This window comes from Antechinus flavipes, chromosome 3, assembly GCF_016432865.1.
Source record: "Antechinus flavipes isolate AdamAnt ecotype Samford, QLD, Australia chromosome 3, AdamAnt_v2, whole genome shotgun sequence".
NCBI classification, from domain to species: domain Eukaryota; kingdom Metazoa; phylum Chordata; class Mammalia; order Dasyuromorphia; family Dasyuridae; genus Antechinus; species Antechinus flavipes.
The window spans coordinates 482137982-482154951 of NC_067400.1; the positions used below are offsets into that span (position 1 = coordinate 482137982).

Consider the following 16970-nt stretch of genomic DNA (forward strand, 5'->3'; position numbering starts at 1 on the left):
TCTACATGTGGGTACTCACACAAATGGATTTCATGCCTTTAGGACTAAAGTTCCCACAAAAATATATGGGTCTGTATTCTTAAAATTGTAGTTCACAAGCTTCTAACAACATTCAATCTGTATATTGTAGTGTTTGTTATTATTATTTAGCACATCTCATCAAGAGCAAAATGCTGCTTTTCTCTGACTTAAATCTTGGATAAACTGCCACATAAATCCAAAAGATTTTTGTTCAAGATCTGATTTTGCGATCAATTTTTTTCTGTGATTTTGGGCAGGTAATTTATCTTTTTGAGTGTACAGTTTTCTTGAACTGAGAAACGAGTGTGTTCAAGTTATACAACTGTAACATTTCTCACTCAAAATTCTCCTTATTATTTATTTTGTTAAAATATGTGAATTTAACTACTATTTGTATTAGTGAGGGGCCCAAAAAAGGTCATGAAGAAGAAATAATTTCCACATAGGTTTTGAAACTAGAAAAGTTATCTCTTTAAATAGCAGAAGCAGGTTAATAAATATCAACTTCCATAGGCTACTCTATTTATTTGGAATACAAGTTAGAAAGGTGTTAAATAGTAAGACAAAAGTAGGAATAGAGACCCAGCCTTAACTGGGTTGAGAAATGTTTTTAAAGCAGCTCTCAGTTCGACTTCTTTGTCATTACAGGTTTAGTTATAGAGTATCTGATTGGTACAAAGCAAGGTTTTTCTCTGTCTGCCTGTCTATCTGTCTCTCTTTCTCTCCCCTTCTCAGTACACGCTAAACCTATTAACCCATTATTCTAATATTTCTCCTTTCGCTAAAATGTCCTTTCTATCACTTTATTCAAGGCAATTTTAACATCCTTATTTCTTAGACTATAGATGAGGGGATTTAGCATGGGCACAATGATAGTGTAAAACACAGAAGACACTTTCCCTTGATCCATAGAGTTGACTGAAGATGGCTGCAGATACATGAATGCACCAGAACCAAAGAAAACTCCAACTGCTGAAATATGGGAGCTACAAGTCTTAAAGGCTTTTGATCTGCCTTCAGTGGATTGAATTTTTAAAAGGCTAGCAATGATCAAAACATAAGAGCAAATAATGATCAAGGTTGGGCAAAGGACATTAAATGTACTGAATGCCAGATTCACCATTTCATTGATATAGGTACTTGAACAAGAGAGCTTCAAGAGTGGAAGAAGATCACAGAAATAATGATTGATGACATTTTCCCGACAGAAGAGAACTCTAAGTAAGCAGCCTGTGTGAGCTGTGGCCCCTACCAGGCCAAATGCAAAAACGCCACTTACCAAACAAGAGCACACCTGATAGGATATCATAATATTATAACGAAGGGGATGACATATAGCTACATAGCGGTCATAAGCCATCACAGCCAACATTTGGCATTCAGAAATTACAAAAATGACAAAAAAATAGAATTGAGTCATGCACTCAGGGTAGGAAATAGTGTTTTTCTCTGACACAAAGTTCACTAGCATTTTGGGAGTGATAATAGTTGATTGACAGAGATCAATGAAGGACAAACTGCAGAGGAAATAGTACATGGGAGTATGGAGATGGGAACTGAGTCTAATCAATATGATCATACCCAGGTTGCCAACCAATGTGACTACATAGATACTCAGGAATAGGAGGAAGAGGGGCAGCTGGAGTTCTGGCCAGTCTGTGAGTCCTATGAGGATAAAGTCAGTCACTAGCGAGTAATTTGATGTAGCCATTTTTTTGGAGAGTAGAGTAAAAGAAGGCAATAACCTGTTGATAAAAGCAAAAATGCAAGTCCTTATTACAAGTCTCAGGTGAGATCTCAGACAGAACAGTAAAATTATAACTTTTATTTTAACTAATTTTTGTTTTTATTTCCCCACAACTCACTTATAGGGAAATCTGTAGATACAATGTACCTACATTTTGGCAAAGTGTTTCTCGTTCAATATTTGAAATTAATATCAAAATTCATGGATATATAACACCAACACTCATAACAGTGGCTAGTATTTCTATAGAATTTTTAATATTAAAATATTTCAAATGTTATCATGTCTTATCTCATCTTTATAAAAATCATTTGAAGTCAATGCAGTTACTATCCCTATTTTCTCATGAGCAAACTGAGTTAGAGAGAGATTAAATGACTTGATTTGGTTCACACAGTAGGTGGAAAAGCTGATACTACTACTACTAATTAATGGTAGTAGTTATAATGAGTAGCTTTTATATAGCATTTAACTTATGTTATCTTGTTTCATTTAATCTTCGTAACAAGTCTTTGACATAGGTGGTATTATTTTCAGGTGAAGAAATTGAAGCAGCAACAGATTAAATGACTTGGTTAAGGTCACATTTAGTAAATATCTAGTACTAATTTAAAATTCAGGCTTCCTAACACTACATCTAATCTCTGCCAATGCATTACCTGCATTTAAAACTAGGGTCCTGTAACTTCAAGTTTATAGTTATTAGGACAATTAATATAGTACCATATGCTTATATATGAATATGGGTATATTTGTACTCATACATACACTTATGTTGTGTCATGCAACTTTATATATGTATGTATGTATGTATGCATGTGTGTAAGTACATATGTATATGTGGGTGTATATTTTTTTGTGATTTTTTGATGTATGGAATTTCCATTGGAAATTCCTCATTTTTATTAATCAATTTACCTGAAATTCCTAGTCTTAAATAGCAGCAGGAGTAATAGTCATTTAAATTATTACCCACATAGGTCTTTCTGACTCCAAAACTGGATCTCTATATTATATAAATGTGTTCCCTTAACTTCCCTAATTCCTCTTTCCCCCCAAAAAAATCCACCAAAGTTTTATCCTGTAAATGATTACAGATCTTCAGGTTGAAGTGATCTCAAAGTATTCTCAAACATTTAATAGGAAAGAAGCACAGATTCTGATGAAGAAACAGGTAAACAGGATGATACAATAGTATAAATTAGATAAAACTGCATTTCTATAAAAAACAAAATAATAATAAGTATATATAAAACTATATATGGATTTGCATAAATGTTTAAGATAGTGGGAGCTTAGTATCTTTCTCCTCATAAACATAAAATCCAGTTTTATAATACTTTGCAAGAATGTATTAGTAGCAATGACTTTTACCAAATAATTAATCAATCATAAGCAGTGATTAGCACCTGTTTTGTGTCAGATGCAATGCTAAGTGATTAAATTTCTCCCCATGCTAATTCAGCTGCCAAAATGATTTTCCAAAAATCCCTGTCCAATCATATCACTTTTCTCCCTAATCTTACTCAGTAAATTTGAGTTGTTCTCTCCTGTCTCCAGAATTAAATTAAAAAAAAAATCCTTCTTTTTTGGCATTTAAAACCCTTTGTGGTGAGCAGAACCAGAAAGACCTTGTACAGAACAACAGCAAGATTCTATGATGATCAACTATCTTAGATTTAGCTCTTCTCAACAATTTAATGATCCAAGGCGATTTCAATAAACTTTTGATGAAAAATGCCATCCAGAAGTGGACCTCTTTGATAAAGAGAGCCTTAATCGATCAAAGATGGACAGAAGCAGCTACACCCAGAGAAAGAACACTGGAAATGAATACAAACTGCTTGCATTTATGTTTTTCCTCCCGGGTTATTTATACCTTCTGAATTCAATTCTCCCTGTGCAACAAGAAAACTGTTTGATTCTGCACACATATATTGTATCTAGGATATACTGCAACCCATTCAACATGTAAAGGAGTCTTGCCATCTGGGGGAAGGGGTGGAGGGAGGGAGGGGAAAAATCGGAACAGAAATGAATGCAAGGGATAATGCTGTAAAAAATTACCCTGGCATGCGTTCTATCAATAAAAAATTATTAAAAAAAAAGAAAAGAAAAATGCCATCCAACATCCAGAGAGAGAACTATGGAGATTGAATTCAGATCCAAGCATATTGTTTACACCTTTTTTCCTTCTATTTTTCTCTTTCTTTTGGTTTTTTCTTTTTGTTCTGATTTTTCTCTTCCAAAGGGAAATATGTAAAAAATGAATGTACATGTATAAACTAAAAATTTTAAATTTTAATTTATGATAATCCTCAACTCTCATTTTCTTTTTAAAATCTTACACCTTCTCCAAATCACATTCTTGGATTCAATGACACTGGCATTATTTCTGTTTGGATAAGAATCAGATCTCTCAGCTCTGGGCATTTTCTCTCGCTGTCTTCCATGCCTTAAATACTCTCCCTCCTCATATCTGCCTTTTGGCATCCCTGGCTTTATGTAAGTCCCAACTAAAATTCCACCTTCTACAAGAAATCTTTTCCAACTCTTCTTAATTCTAGATGAAGCATCTAATTCCCCATGGTCCTGTCCCTTAATTTTAGTGTTTTTCTTGTGTTAATTACATTTATTTTTTCTACATATAGCTTGTTTGTATGTATTTGTAAACTATTCTACCTAAATTAATCTATTTATTCCATGCTATTCCAATCAAATTACCAAAAAAACTTATTTTATTGAGCTAAAAATAATAACAAAAACAATTTGGAAGAACAAAAGATAAAGAGTATCAAGGGAATTAATGGGAAAAATTAAAGAAAAAGATTTAGCAGTATTTGTTTTTATATCATCTAGGTGTTCCCCATATTTTTCTCTCTTCCACTTCCAGAGAGTTAGCCTTTATAACAAAGAATTTTTTTAAAATCCTATTATCTTCAAGCTTACAATATGATAAACAGTCATAGGATGCTACCTGAACAAGCTAGCATCAGTGCTCAATAATTCTTAAAAGCTCTAAAAGAAAAGCATCATGTGCAAAAAAAGAGAGCAAATATAGTTGAATCTGCAAGCCTAAATTAGAAGTCTAGCAAGGAACCATTCTGATGAATTAATAATGGAGAACACTGATTCCTGACATTTTCATCCACCTCCATGCTCTCACAGAAGGGGCAACTGGACTCTCTAACTTGTGATCTAATATATGACGAACAATTCCCTAGCTATGGTTGCCATTTCTGCCAGCTCACCCTATCTTTTCCTTATCCCACTATTTCAAAGCAGTGATAGTGGCATTAAAATGTGGGAATATTTTGCCTGGAGCAATGATATTCTGCCAAAGAACTACGGAACAGAAGGGATAGTACGCCAACATCAATGTAGAAACTCACTAGGCTTGAAGAAAAGGGTTTGGTATTTGGCTTGAATTAGTTTTATTCTCCCCAAAAGTCACTTGGTTCAGGGATTCAAGTTGGCTAAAAAGAAATTTCACAATCTGCAAGTATGCTGAGAAAGTTTGATACCTAGATTCAAAAGTTTTCCATCAAAAAGAGAGACAGAATGTGAATGAATAAATGATTTCAGGGAGAAGAAAAACAACTTAAGCCACCAAAAATCTCAGCAAGAAGAAAAGTTTTAAAAAACCTAGAGCTCAAGCAAATTAATCTACAGGCATAATATTAAAACAGAAAATGTTTCTCCTGGTATTCTCAAGAATTTGTTATTGGAATTGTTGAATTTAATTACTAATTTTTTTCAGTTTATAGTATAGATTGTTTTCCTAAAAACATAAACTTTTTTACTTAGTGGCTTATTTTCTATATTCATAAATTCTGAGCAGAATTCTTGTGTTTTTTCTTGCATTATGGTATCACCTTTCTTTTGACTTGTCATTTAATTCTAGAAAGTTTACACAATTTCAGTTGTCCCTATATATCCTGTACTTGAGATTAATGCATTTGGCTAGTGCAGGTTTTTTTTTCTTTTTTTTTAGAAATTTAGTTTAATATTTTTCTTCTTATCTAAAAGATTGTCCTTTACTTAATTATATTTTCATTCCCCCAGATTGTCCTTCACTTCACTGATATTTATATTGCCAATCAATTCCCTTTCTTTTTGAGAAAGACTCACTATTGTGGATTTCAAATCTTTCCAAATGATTTCTTTTATGTAGGCCATAAATTTTGTCATTTAGTCCCTTTTAATTTCTTTTAATATTTGATTTCTCTAACGAGTTAGCTGAGAATATTATATAATATAGTTGTCTGCTTTCTTGGGAATCCACAGTTTTTTTTTTTTTTAAATCAGATATTGGTTCAATTCCCCTTGTCTTACAATATTTATTTTTAAATATTTATAGTTATCCCAATATTTTGACAATCATCTTCTCTTCAGTTTGTACTTACACAAATGGATTTGGTGCTTAGAAGGGCTGTTACTACCTTGATACCATGAGTAAGTCTGTGGGTCTGTACTCCTAACATGGTAGATCACTAGTTTCCAATCAATGTGATTTCCTTTAACATTCAACTTGTAGATAAAGTGATTGCTATTATTATTCAATATAACATAGTAAGAATATTGCTCTCCTCCAAGTTAAATATGGGTGAACTGTCATGTAAATTCAAGGGAATTAAGTTGAAGACCTAATTTTTCTATTCATATGCTTTGTGATTCTGGGCAAATCATTTGTCTTTTTGGGACAAAGCCTTTTGGGATATAGCAAAAATGGGTTAGATTTGTTAAATTGCAAATTTTCTTATTCAAAAAAAAAATCTCATATCATTTATCTTCTGAAATTTGCAAATTAAATAAATTACCACTTGTAATAGCTATTGCCCAAGGACAGGATTCTGGGAAAATGGCAGAGTAAGTTAGAAAAAGTCAGAATAAAGCAATTGCTCTCTTAAGACAACCTAAGACGACTTTCCAGAGGCAGAGTCAAGTGCAAAGAACTCAGGGCCAACAAAAAACAAGCCCTGGGGCAGCTGGAGTTGGGAGGCTGCCCCAGCTTTAGAAATTTAATCTCAAGGACAGTGTGGGGTCTAAAGCAGGGTAAAAGAAGATTGAAGGACCATTTATATCAAGGGATGCCAAGTACAACTGGCTGACCAGAGAAGTCCTGAGCTGGGCAGTCTCTGCTGAGCTACCACACACCTAGTGAGTACATTAATGGAGAGGTGGGGAACCTAGTGGCTGTGGGACTCGGCAGGAGAGCAGAATCCCAGATAACAGTTCCAAGAAAGAGAATTCTAGTTTACAGTCACAAGAAGGACCTCATAGAATAAGATCATAGGTGAGACAGTATGAATGAGGGTTCTAGCTATGGCTTAGGAGTGGAGAAAAGAACCCAAGATTGAACCACAAACCAACCTCAGAAAATTAAAAAAAAATAAGGACCTTAGGCTTGGAGCATAATTTTCTAGACCTCAGAACTGGTATTTAATCATAGTAATAGATGTTAAAAAGAAAATAAAACAAAAAAATAAATAAAAACAAGCAAGCAAAATGCAAAGAACACAACTATAGACAACTACTATGGGGATAGAAAAGTTAATGGAGCTAAAAAAGCCATTTCTTTTTCAATGAGAGCTGTTAAATGGACCAAAGCACAAAAATATTTCTTAGAAATATTTTAAAAGATCTTTAAAATCAAGTAAGAGAGATTGAAGAAAAATTAAAAAGAATAAGAACAATCCAAGAGAATAAAGAAAATTATAAAAAGAAAGTTTATTAACTTGAAATAGAGAACTAAAAACTTAAGGAAGATAATAATTGCTTGAAAATTATATGTGGACAAAAGGAAGCAAATGACATCCTAAGATATAAAGAAATAAATAAAATCAAAAGAATGAAAAAATAGAAAATGTGAAATATTTCATCAGAAAAATAACTGATCTAGAAAACAAATTGAGGAGAAATACTATAAATGTAGTCAGACTGCTTGGAAATTATTTTTTAAAAATATTGATATGATATTACAAGAAATTATCAAGGAAATTTCTAGAACAAGAAGGCAAAGCAAAAATAGAAAAAAAAAAGCCCTACCAATTATCATCTGAAAGAGATTCTAGGAGGAAAATTTAAAAGAATATCATTTCAAAAATTCAAAGCTCCCATGCTAAGGAGAAACTATTGGAAACACTGTAGAACTACAATAAGATTACTCAAGACCTAGCAGCTACTATATTAAAGGACAATAGGCCTTATAATACTATATTCTGTAGAGCAAAAGAGTTGGGGTTAAGAACAAGGGGAACTTACTCAACAAAGTTAAGTATAATCTTGAATGAAAAAAGTGGCTATTTAATGAACTAAAAGACTTTTAGGTATTTGTGACAAATTCAGCAGAATTCAAGGGAAATTTTGACATAAAATCCAGGAGAACTATAAATATTAAGGATGAATTATAAGGGACTCAATAAAAATCAAATCATTTACTTTTTGTATTTGGAAATATTGTCAGTTCTTTTATGACCACTATTTTTATTTGGGTAAATTGCAAGAAAGGTATGGACTGAGCTCAATTGATATGGTGATTCTAAAACAAGACAGCAGGTAGAATAAAGTAGAGCAGTGAGAAGGGATAAAAACAAGATGAGAAGGATAATGAGGGAAAATAGGAAAAAGGTAAGTATACTTACAATGTGAATTGGATGAATTCACCTATAAAATGGAAATGTAATAAATTAAAAATGTGAACTCAGCAATATGATGTTTACAGGAAATGCTATAAAAATGAGAGATGAACATAACAAAATAAATATCAGGAGTAGAATTTATTTGTAATAAAAGACAGGGGATAGTAATTATTATTTCAGACAAAATAAAAGCTAAAATATATCTAATCAAAAGAGAAAATATGGAAACTACATTATTTCTCAGCCATTTAATCACATTGTGTGTATATATATGTATATGTATGTATGTATATATTGTGTACATATATATATATATATATATATGTATATATCTTCACAGTTAATTGTAGCCTTCTATGGTAGAGGAAGAAAAGGAAAAAATAAAGTAAAAAACACATAGCAGATAACAAAAGAAAACCTGTAAAGAAGCAAAGAAAAGATAGATAGATCTTAACACAATGTGTATGACTTATTTAGAAAAGGCTTTCTTGAAATGGAAATTTATTGCCTTCTATTATTGATTCTTTTATGTTCTGCTGTGCAAATGGACATTTTCTTTCATTTCTTATTTTGTATTTAAGTTTTAGAGAAAATAAAAGGGAAAAAATAATAGTAAGTGCCCCAAATAAGGAAATCAATAAAAATTCATTGCCATACAGATTTTTCAATCAGAAAATCCATTTCTTTGAATATCAGAAGCAGGTTAATACATGATTGAATTTCATAGGCACTCTACTAGTTTTGAATGTTAGAGAGGTATTACATAGTAGGACAAAAGTAGGAAGAGAAACCTAGTTTAAACTATTTAAACCTAGTTTAAGGCAGCTTTAAAGTGGGCTTCTCAGTAATCACATTTGTAGCAGAGCATCTGTTTGGAACAAAGCAAAATGTTTCTCTCTGTCTCTATCCTTGTCTCTCTCTTTGTCTCTGTTTCTGTGTGTGTGTGTGTGTGTATGTGTGTGTGTGTGTGTGTGTGTCTTTCTCTGTCTCTATCTGTCTCTATCCCACCCCCCTCCGCAACCCTTTTCTTGCTCAGAATCCACTAAACTCATTAAACCATTATTTAGAGATTTCTTCTTTCACTAGAATATTCTTCTTTCTATCACTTGCATCAAGGCAATTTTGATACACTCATGTCAAAATGTAGATGAGGGGGTTTAGCATAAGCACAATGCTATTGTTAAAAGACAGAGGACACTTTCCCTGATTAATAGAGCTAATTGAAAATGGTTGCAGGTACGTGAATTTATCAAATTAGCTAACACAGACATTAATTGTAACAATATAGAAATTGCAGGTCTTGAAGGCTTTTGATCTGTCTTTATTGGACTGAATTTTAAAAATACTAGTATTGATCAAAATATGAGCAAAAAAATGATCAAGGTTGGGCAAAAGATATTAAATGTATTGAAGGTCAGAGTCACCATATCATTGACACAGATACTAGAACAACAGGATCTTCAAGAGTAGAAGGAAAACACATAATTAATAATTTATAGCATTTTCTTTTCAGAAGAACATTCTAAGTAGGAAGCCCTTGTGAGCTGTGTTCACTATAAGGTCGAATGCATAGATTCCATCCACCATACATGAACACATCCATTAGGCTATAATACATAAAAAAGGATTACATATAGCAACAATACAATTATACAACTGATAGCTAACATTTAATATTCAGAAATTCCCAAAATGACAAAAATAGAATTGAATTATGCCCTCAGGATAGGAGATAGTGCTCCTTTCTGAAACAAAGTTCACCAACATTTTGGGATTGTTGACAGTTGATTGATAGAGATCAATGAAGTACAAGTGAATAGGAAATAGTTTTTTGGGGTAAAAAAGAATAAAACTGAGTATAATCAGTATGATGGTTCCTAGGTTCCCCACCACATTGGCTACATAGATGCCCAGAAATAGAAGGGAGAGTCACCTGAAGCTCTGGCTGGTCTGTTAACCCTACAAGGGATAAACTGAATCACTAGTGAATACTTTGTTTTAGCCATTCTTTTAGAGTCTAGATTAAGAAGAGGTAAGAATGTGCAGATACAAAGGGAAAAAAGAAGTCCTTATCTTTATAAATCTCAAATGAGAGTTCAGAAACAAGTAAAATTACAATGATTTTAATCATCATTTTCTGTCCATTTTCTTATAACTAGTTTAAAAGAAAAAAAATTGTAGATGAAATATATATAAAATTTGACAAAGTATTTGTTGATCAGGATTTGAACTCAATATCAAAATTTGTGGCTCATCTTGATCAATATCTTTAACATAGATGATATGCATGTCAAATTTGTATACAAAGCTTAGAGAGATCACCAACCAGCAGTTTGAACAAAAGATGATCTAAAATGTTACAGTTATGATGATAGGCTGAATTTTATATGAAGAAATTAATAAAGATCAATGTAGAATGCCTCACAGGACTTTAAAGAACCAGTTTCAGAACCATAAAAATAAAGAGTTTCTGGGATTTTTAGTAGACTGCAAATCGAGCATAACTTACAACATAATGCAACAGTCAAAAAATTAAATGTAATCTTTAAGGGAAGCATGGATTCTAGGAATGTGGAAGTGATGTGTACACATCACCATATTATACTATGTTCAAACTATATTTGCATTGTCTTACCTAGTTGTTTGCTGTAGTTGAGGAAGGCCATTGACATTCAGAGAAGGGCAATGAGGGTCACTAATGATCTTAAGTGTAAAATGCCATGTAAGAATAATTTGAATAGCTTATAAAATTTTAGCCTGGAGAGAGGAAGGATCAATAGAAAATGAGAATTGTCTCTTAAGTGTGTGCAAGGGCCACCTTAAAAAAGAAATTTGACTTGTTCAGTTTATGTACAAGAACAAAGCATGAAAGTTGCAAAGATATAAATTCAAGCTTCATGTAAGGATGAAATCCACAACACTTAGACAGAACCTAAAGTAATCAGGACTACCTGGACTTCCTCTCAATGCATTTCTTCAAGCAGTGGCTGGATGACCACTATTGCTCTAGTGGGTATTAGAGGGGCATTATGAGGTATGTTTGGATTAAATTAAAATTCCCTACCAACTCTAAAGTTCTACAGATCTATGATTCTTAGTTATAATCACTCATACTTTCAATGGATTTCTATTTACCTGTTTCCAGTCTTCAATCCCATACTACTGTCAGCAATGGATAGAATGGAATATGAAAACACCTTTTCTTTTGAAATGTCCTGAGGTTCCACGAGTATCTATTTAGAAGGAAGAAAAATATCAAATTAATCAAATACTTACCCTTTTTCATTGGATTTTAAAGCCTGTCCGCTCACAATGTTCTGACAGGTCTTCTATGAAGGTTATTATGGTTCTGTCATAAAGTTTTATATTCCTTTTAATGAAGATAGGGATTAGGTCATAGAGATGTTTCTGAAATGCTCTAGTAATTTATTTGATCTGAACATGATTATTTCTAATTGTGACTTTATTCAGAGTGTCTTCTTCAGTTATACGGGGAAAAATCTTCTGTTCATAAGTGTTATCTGAACTCATGCTGATCTGTTTATAAGATTCCTGGGATCTCATTAATAATACAGAGACAGAGATTCCCATTGGTATTCATCTCATAAGGGATCCATTCTTCTGGGAAGAAGCTATTCATATTTTCCTCTTTCTCTCAATTCTTTCCTTTTTCATTTTCTTTTCAAATGCATAATGATCTTTCAGGATATAATTCTAATGGATTATCTAGAAATTTTGGCTTCTGGAACCAATTTATTTGAGTTGCAGGTTGCAAATCTTTAGGCAGTGTTTAAGTAATGAATAATCTTTCTCATGGTTGAAGTAGCTTATAGTCAGAAGTCATAGTAGTTGAGGGAGTAGGGTAACTGGAAGGCCTGTGTGTTCAGGGGAAGTTTAAGAAGAGATAGACAAAATTTGTGAAAACCAGGTACTTAACTTATTGGAAAAGAGAGAATGTAAAATGGAGGTACATAGTTGAAAGCATGAAAAATCTATATGATACTTGCTGAGTGATAAGGATAGACCAAAAGTTTGCTATCTATTAATCCCTTCCTTCCCATCCCTCTTTCCTTTTGTCTTTCAATCTTTGAAATCAGGATCTTTTAATATTTTCATTATGTGGCCAAAGTACTTAAGCTTCAGCTTTATTATTTAACTTTCCAGTGGATAACTTGAATTAATTTAAATATTGACTGACTTGGCTTCCTTGCTCTCCAAGGAATTTTCAAAAATCTTCTCTAGCAACACACTTTCAAACATTGATTCTGTGCTACTCAGCTTTTCTGATAGTCCAACCCTCATAACTACCTTGATACAGGAAAAACTACAGCTATGACTATACAGGTTTTTGTCACTAAGGTGATATCTCTTCTTTTAGTATGCTGCCCAGATTTGCTTTAACTTTCCTTCTAAGGGGAAGACATCTTTTAATTTCATGGCTAGTCACCATCTGCAGTCATCTTTGAGCCCAAAAATATAAAATCTGATATGGCTTTTATTTCTTCTCCATTTGCCAGGAAAAATGGGACCGTTTCTAAGATCTTTTCTTTTCTTTTGTTAAGCTTCATCTGCTTTTATACTCTCTTCCTTCATCTTCATCAAAAGGCTTTTAATTTTTTTTTCATTTTCTACTATCAGAGTTGTGTCATCTGATGTTGATATTTCTCCCGGTAACCTTAATTATAGATTTTGATTCATCCAGCCTTGCAATTTTCATGATATACTCTGCATATAAGTTAAATAAATAACATGACCATATACAGCACTGCCATACTCTTTTTCTGGTCTTAAATCATTCCATTGTTTCACGTTTGCTTCTAATGGTTGCTTTGTGGTCCACATATATGTTCTTCAAGAGATAAGTAAGATGATCTGGTCCTATATCATTGAGGATTTGTCACATTTTGTTGGGATCTACATAGTCAAAGACTTTGGGTAAGCAATAAAGAACTTTTTTCCAGTAAGTTAAGTACCTGGCTTTCACAAATCTTGCCTACCTCTTCTTAAACTTCCCTTGAAGTTTATAACTTCCTTGCTTTCTCTATAATCCAGCATATGTTGGCATTTTGGACTCTTCTTCTTTAAAAACCAATATGCTCTTCCAGCAATTTTTGATTCACACATTGCTGAAGCCTAGCTTGAAGTTTCTTAAGAATAACTTTGCTGGCATGAGAAATATGCATAATTGTTTGGCATTTTGACTATTCTTTGGCATTGCCCATTTTTAGAATTGGGACATAAAGCTAACTTCCAATTCAATGGCTACTCTTAGCATTTCCAAATTTGTTGGCTTATTGAGTGAAGCACCTTAATAGTATCATCTTTTAGGATTTTATATAGCTCAGCTAGAATTCTATCACCTCCAATAACCTCATTGTTAGCAATGTCTCCTAAGGCTTACTTGACTTTATTCTCCAGGATATCTGCTCTAGATCAGTGATCACATCATCATGATTATCAGTGATGTTAAGATTTTGCATGTATAGTTCTTTTTTGTATTCTTGCCATCTTTTCTTCTTCTTCTTTTTAAAATATTTTATTTTCAAAACATATGCACGGATACTTTGACATCATTGACCCTTGTGTAGCCTTGTGTTTCAGATTTTCTCCTCCTTCTCCATCTCCTCCCTTAGATCATCTCTTCTTAATTTCCTTATCCTTCACTTAAATGCCTACCATTTTTGTTTTTTTATCATGCTCATTTCCCTTGATAACTTTTTTTGAAAACTAAATTTCTTGAAGAGATCCTGTCTTTTCCATTTTATTGTATATATTTTTTTCATTTCTCATTTAAGAATACCTTCTTATCTCCTCTTGCTAGTCTCTGGAATTCTGCATTCAATTAAATAAATATTTTTATGTCTTTTTTTCCTTCTTTCCTCAGTTATTAGTAAAGCATCATTAGATAGTCATTTTTTTTTCTTGGTCTTCTTTTTCTTTTGAATTTTTGTTGTTGTTGCTGTTGCTACTGCCTCTATACAATATGGTGAACCTTTGTCCATAAATTCTTTAGGCACTTTATATATTAGATTTAATCCCTTAAATCTATTCAGCACTTCCATTTCATATTCATAAAGGATGTTATATTAAGTCATACCTACATGGTCTGATGGTTTTATCTACTTTTTTGAATTCAAGTCTGGATTTTGTGGTAAGAAGTTCATGATTTGATCTAAGTCAGCTCTAGATCTTACATCTGATTATAGAGCTAATTGTAGCTGCAGTCTATAAAATTAATCTGATTTTTATTATGACCATTTGATGATGGAGTTGCCTTTGATAAAACAGCTATGAATAGGTGTTTTGATTGGCCTTTCTAATCCCAATTTGATTCTTTACACAGTCTGTAATATTGATCTGATTCCTTGAGACTTTTTCCTAGTGATCCTATATGCCTTAGGGATGTGGTAACCTCAAAGCTTTTTGAAACTGAAACTATCTTAATTTTGTTCTTCCAACAAAAAAGAGGATCTTCACTATTTTGACTTTTGTTTGATGCTGCTTTATTTAAGAAAGAGGCAGAGTAATTGGGGTCCAAGAAGGCAGAGAAGACACATGCGACATTCTAAGCTCCTTGTCTAGCCTCATTACTACTTACCAAATTCAGCCTCAGAAATAGTGCTTGACTGGTAATATTGGGAAGTACATGAATATTGAGAGTACAACAAATTACCAGCCAAAGATAATATGGAAGATCAGCAGAAAAGCTTCATCCTGATCAGTGGGAGCAGGCCAGTGCAGGCAGGGAGGCAGAGCATGGAGGCTAGCACACTAAGTAGATGGGGTAAGGGCAGTCTCTGTGGATGGAGATTTTGCAGAGAGGACTCTACCACAGGTTGGCTGCTCTGCTTTTGTTGCAAAGCAGTAGATCAGCACAGAAGTTACAAAAAGGCCACAGGTAGTGTGTACTCCAAAAAAACACCAGAATTTAACAGACTCTTGCTACACCCACCCAACACTGGAAGTGACTCAACACAGACCATAGCATAGCTGTGCAGCTCCATTATGTAATGCAGGGCTTTTGACTAGGGCAGCCACAGATCTGCACAGCAAAGGGCTCTGCCCAGGGCAATAGAACTTCCGCAGAGTGGCTGTGCTTCCCAGGGCAGAAACATTTCTGGTATGAGGTGAGTTGGCTCAGCAGCTTTTAGAAGCCTCTTTACAGGACAGCTACTGTCCATATATCTATCCCTGCTCTATAGAGGAAGCTGGTAATCTCATTGCCCTGAAATCAGACCCTAAGGGCTTTAAAAAAAAAGAATAAAAAAGCCAAGTGTATGCAAACCACCGATAGCTTCTACACAGAAAGAGAGCAGGTTTTCAACATCAAGGAGACTAATAGCAGACAGTCTCCAGAGAAAAAGAACCTGATCTCCATCACACAAGGCTCTTCTAGAAGAAATTATAAAAGATCTTAAAAGAGAGTTAGAAGAAAAATGGGGAAAGGAAAGAGCTCTGCAAGAGAGTGTGGAAAAGGCATATAATTCACTTAAAGAAAATTTTGATGAAGTGGAAAAAGAAAACAACTTCCTGAAATGTGAATTGGAAAAGGTAAAGAACTCACAGGGAAACAGAATTTGTGAATTGGAAAAAATAAAGAACTCCCAGGAAAGTAAGATTTGTGAAATGGAAAAAGAGAATACTCAGTAAAAAAAAAAAAATAGTGAAATGGAAAAAAATTCCATAGAGCAAAATAACTCACTTAAAAACTCAATTGGACATATACAAAAAGGAGTAAAAAAATTAATGAAGAAAATAACTCATTAAAAATCAGAACTGAACAAATAGAAATGAATGATTCATTGAGACATCAAGAATCAGTCAAGCAAAATCAAAAAAAATAGAAAAAAGTTAAATATCTACTTGGAAAAACAACAGATCTGGAAATAGATCTAGGAGAGATAATCTGAGGATTATTGGACTTCCTGAAAATTTTCATGAAAAAAAGAGCCTACACACTCTTTTACAGGAAACCATCAAAGAGAAATGCCCAGATGTAATAGAATCAGAAGATAAAATAGGCATTGAAAGAATTCATTGAACACCTTCTGAAAAAGACTTTAAAATAAAACTCCAAAGAAAGTTGTGGCTAAATTTCAGAACTATCAGACTAAGAAAAGAAAAATATTACAAGCATCCAGAAAAAAACAATTAAAATACCAACAAGCCACAATAAGGGTCACACAGCATCTAGTTGCTTCTACATTAAAGAATTGAGTAGCCTGGGATCTGATATTCCAAAAGGCAAAAGAACTTGGAATACAACCAAGAATAAACTACCCAGATAAGCTGAGCATTTTCTTCCAGGGAAGAAGATGGACATTTAATGAAATGGGTGAATTCCATTTGTTTCTAATGAAAAAACCAGATCTAAACAAAAAAAATTGACCTCCAAATATACGACTCAAGAGAAGCAGAAAAAGGTAAAAAGAACTCTTGAGAACTGTATTTCTGTTATGGACATACATAAAGAGTCCATGTATAATTTGATTTTACTGATATAATATAAAAAAGGAAAGTAGAAATAGAAAGGGGATAGTGTCAGTAAAAGGGAAAAGGGG

At 33.2% G+C, this 16970-nt stretch overlaps 1 protein-coding gene across 1 annotated transcript; it reads right to left on the reverse strand.

Annotated features, from left to right (window-relative positions):
• Window positions 1-802: 802 nt before the first annotated feature.
• LOC127558046 (olfactory receptor 150-like) lies at window positions 803-1756 on the reverse strand. The gene has a single exon (XM_051991276.1). The coding sequence runs from the start codon at window positions 1730-1732 to the stop codon at window positions 803-805; it is 930 nt and encodes a 309-aa protein (XP_051847236.1). The 5' UTR covers window positions 1733-1756.
• Between the last annotated feature and the right edge of the window lie 15214 nt (window positions 1757-16970).

Excerpts from the sequence above, each read along its gene's own strand:
- LOC127558046 (XM_051991276.1), bottom strand. The coding sequence starts at position 1,732 with ATGGCTACATCAAATTACTCGCTAGTGACTGACTTTATCCTCATAGGA.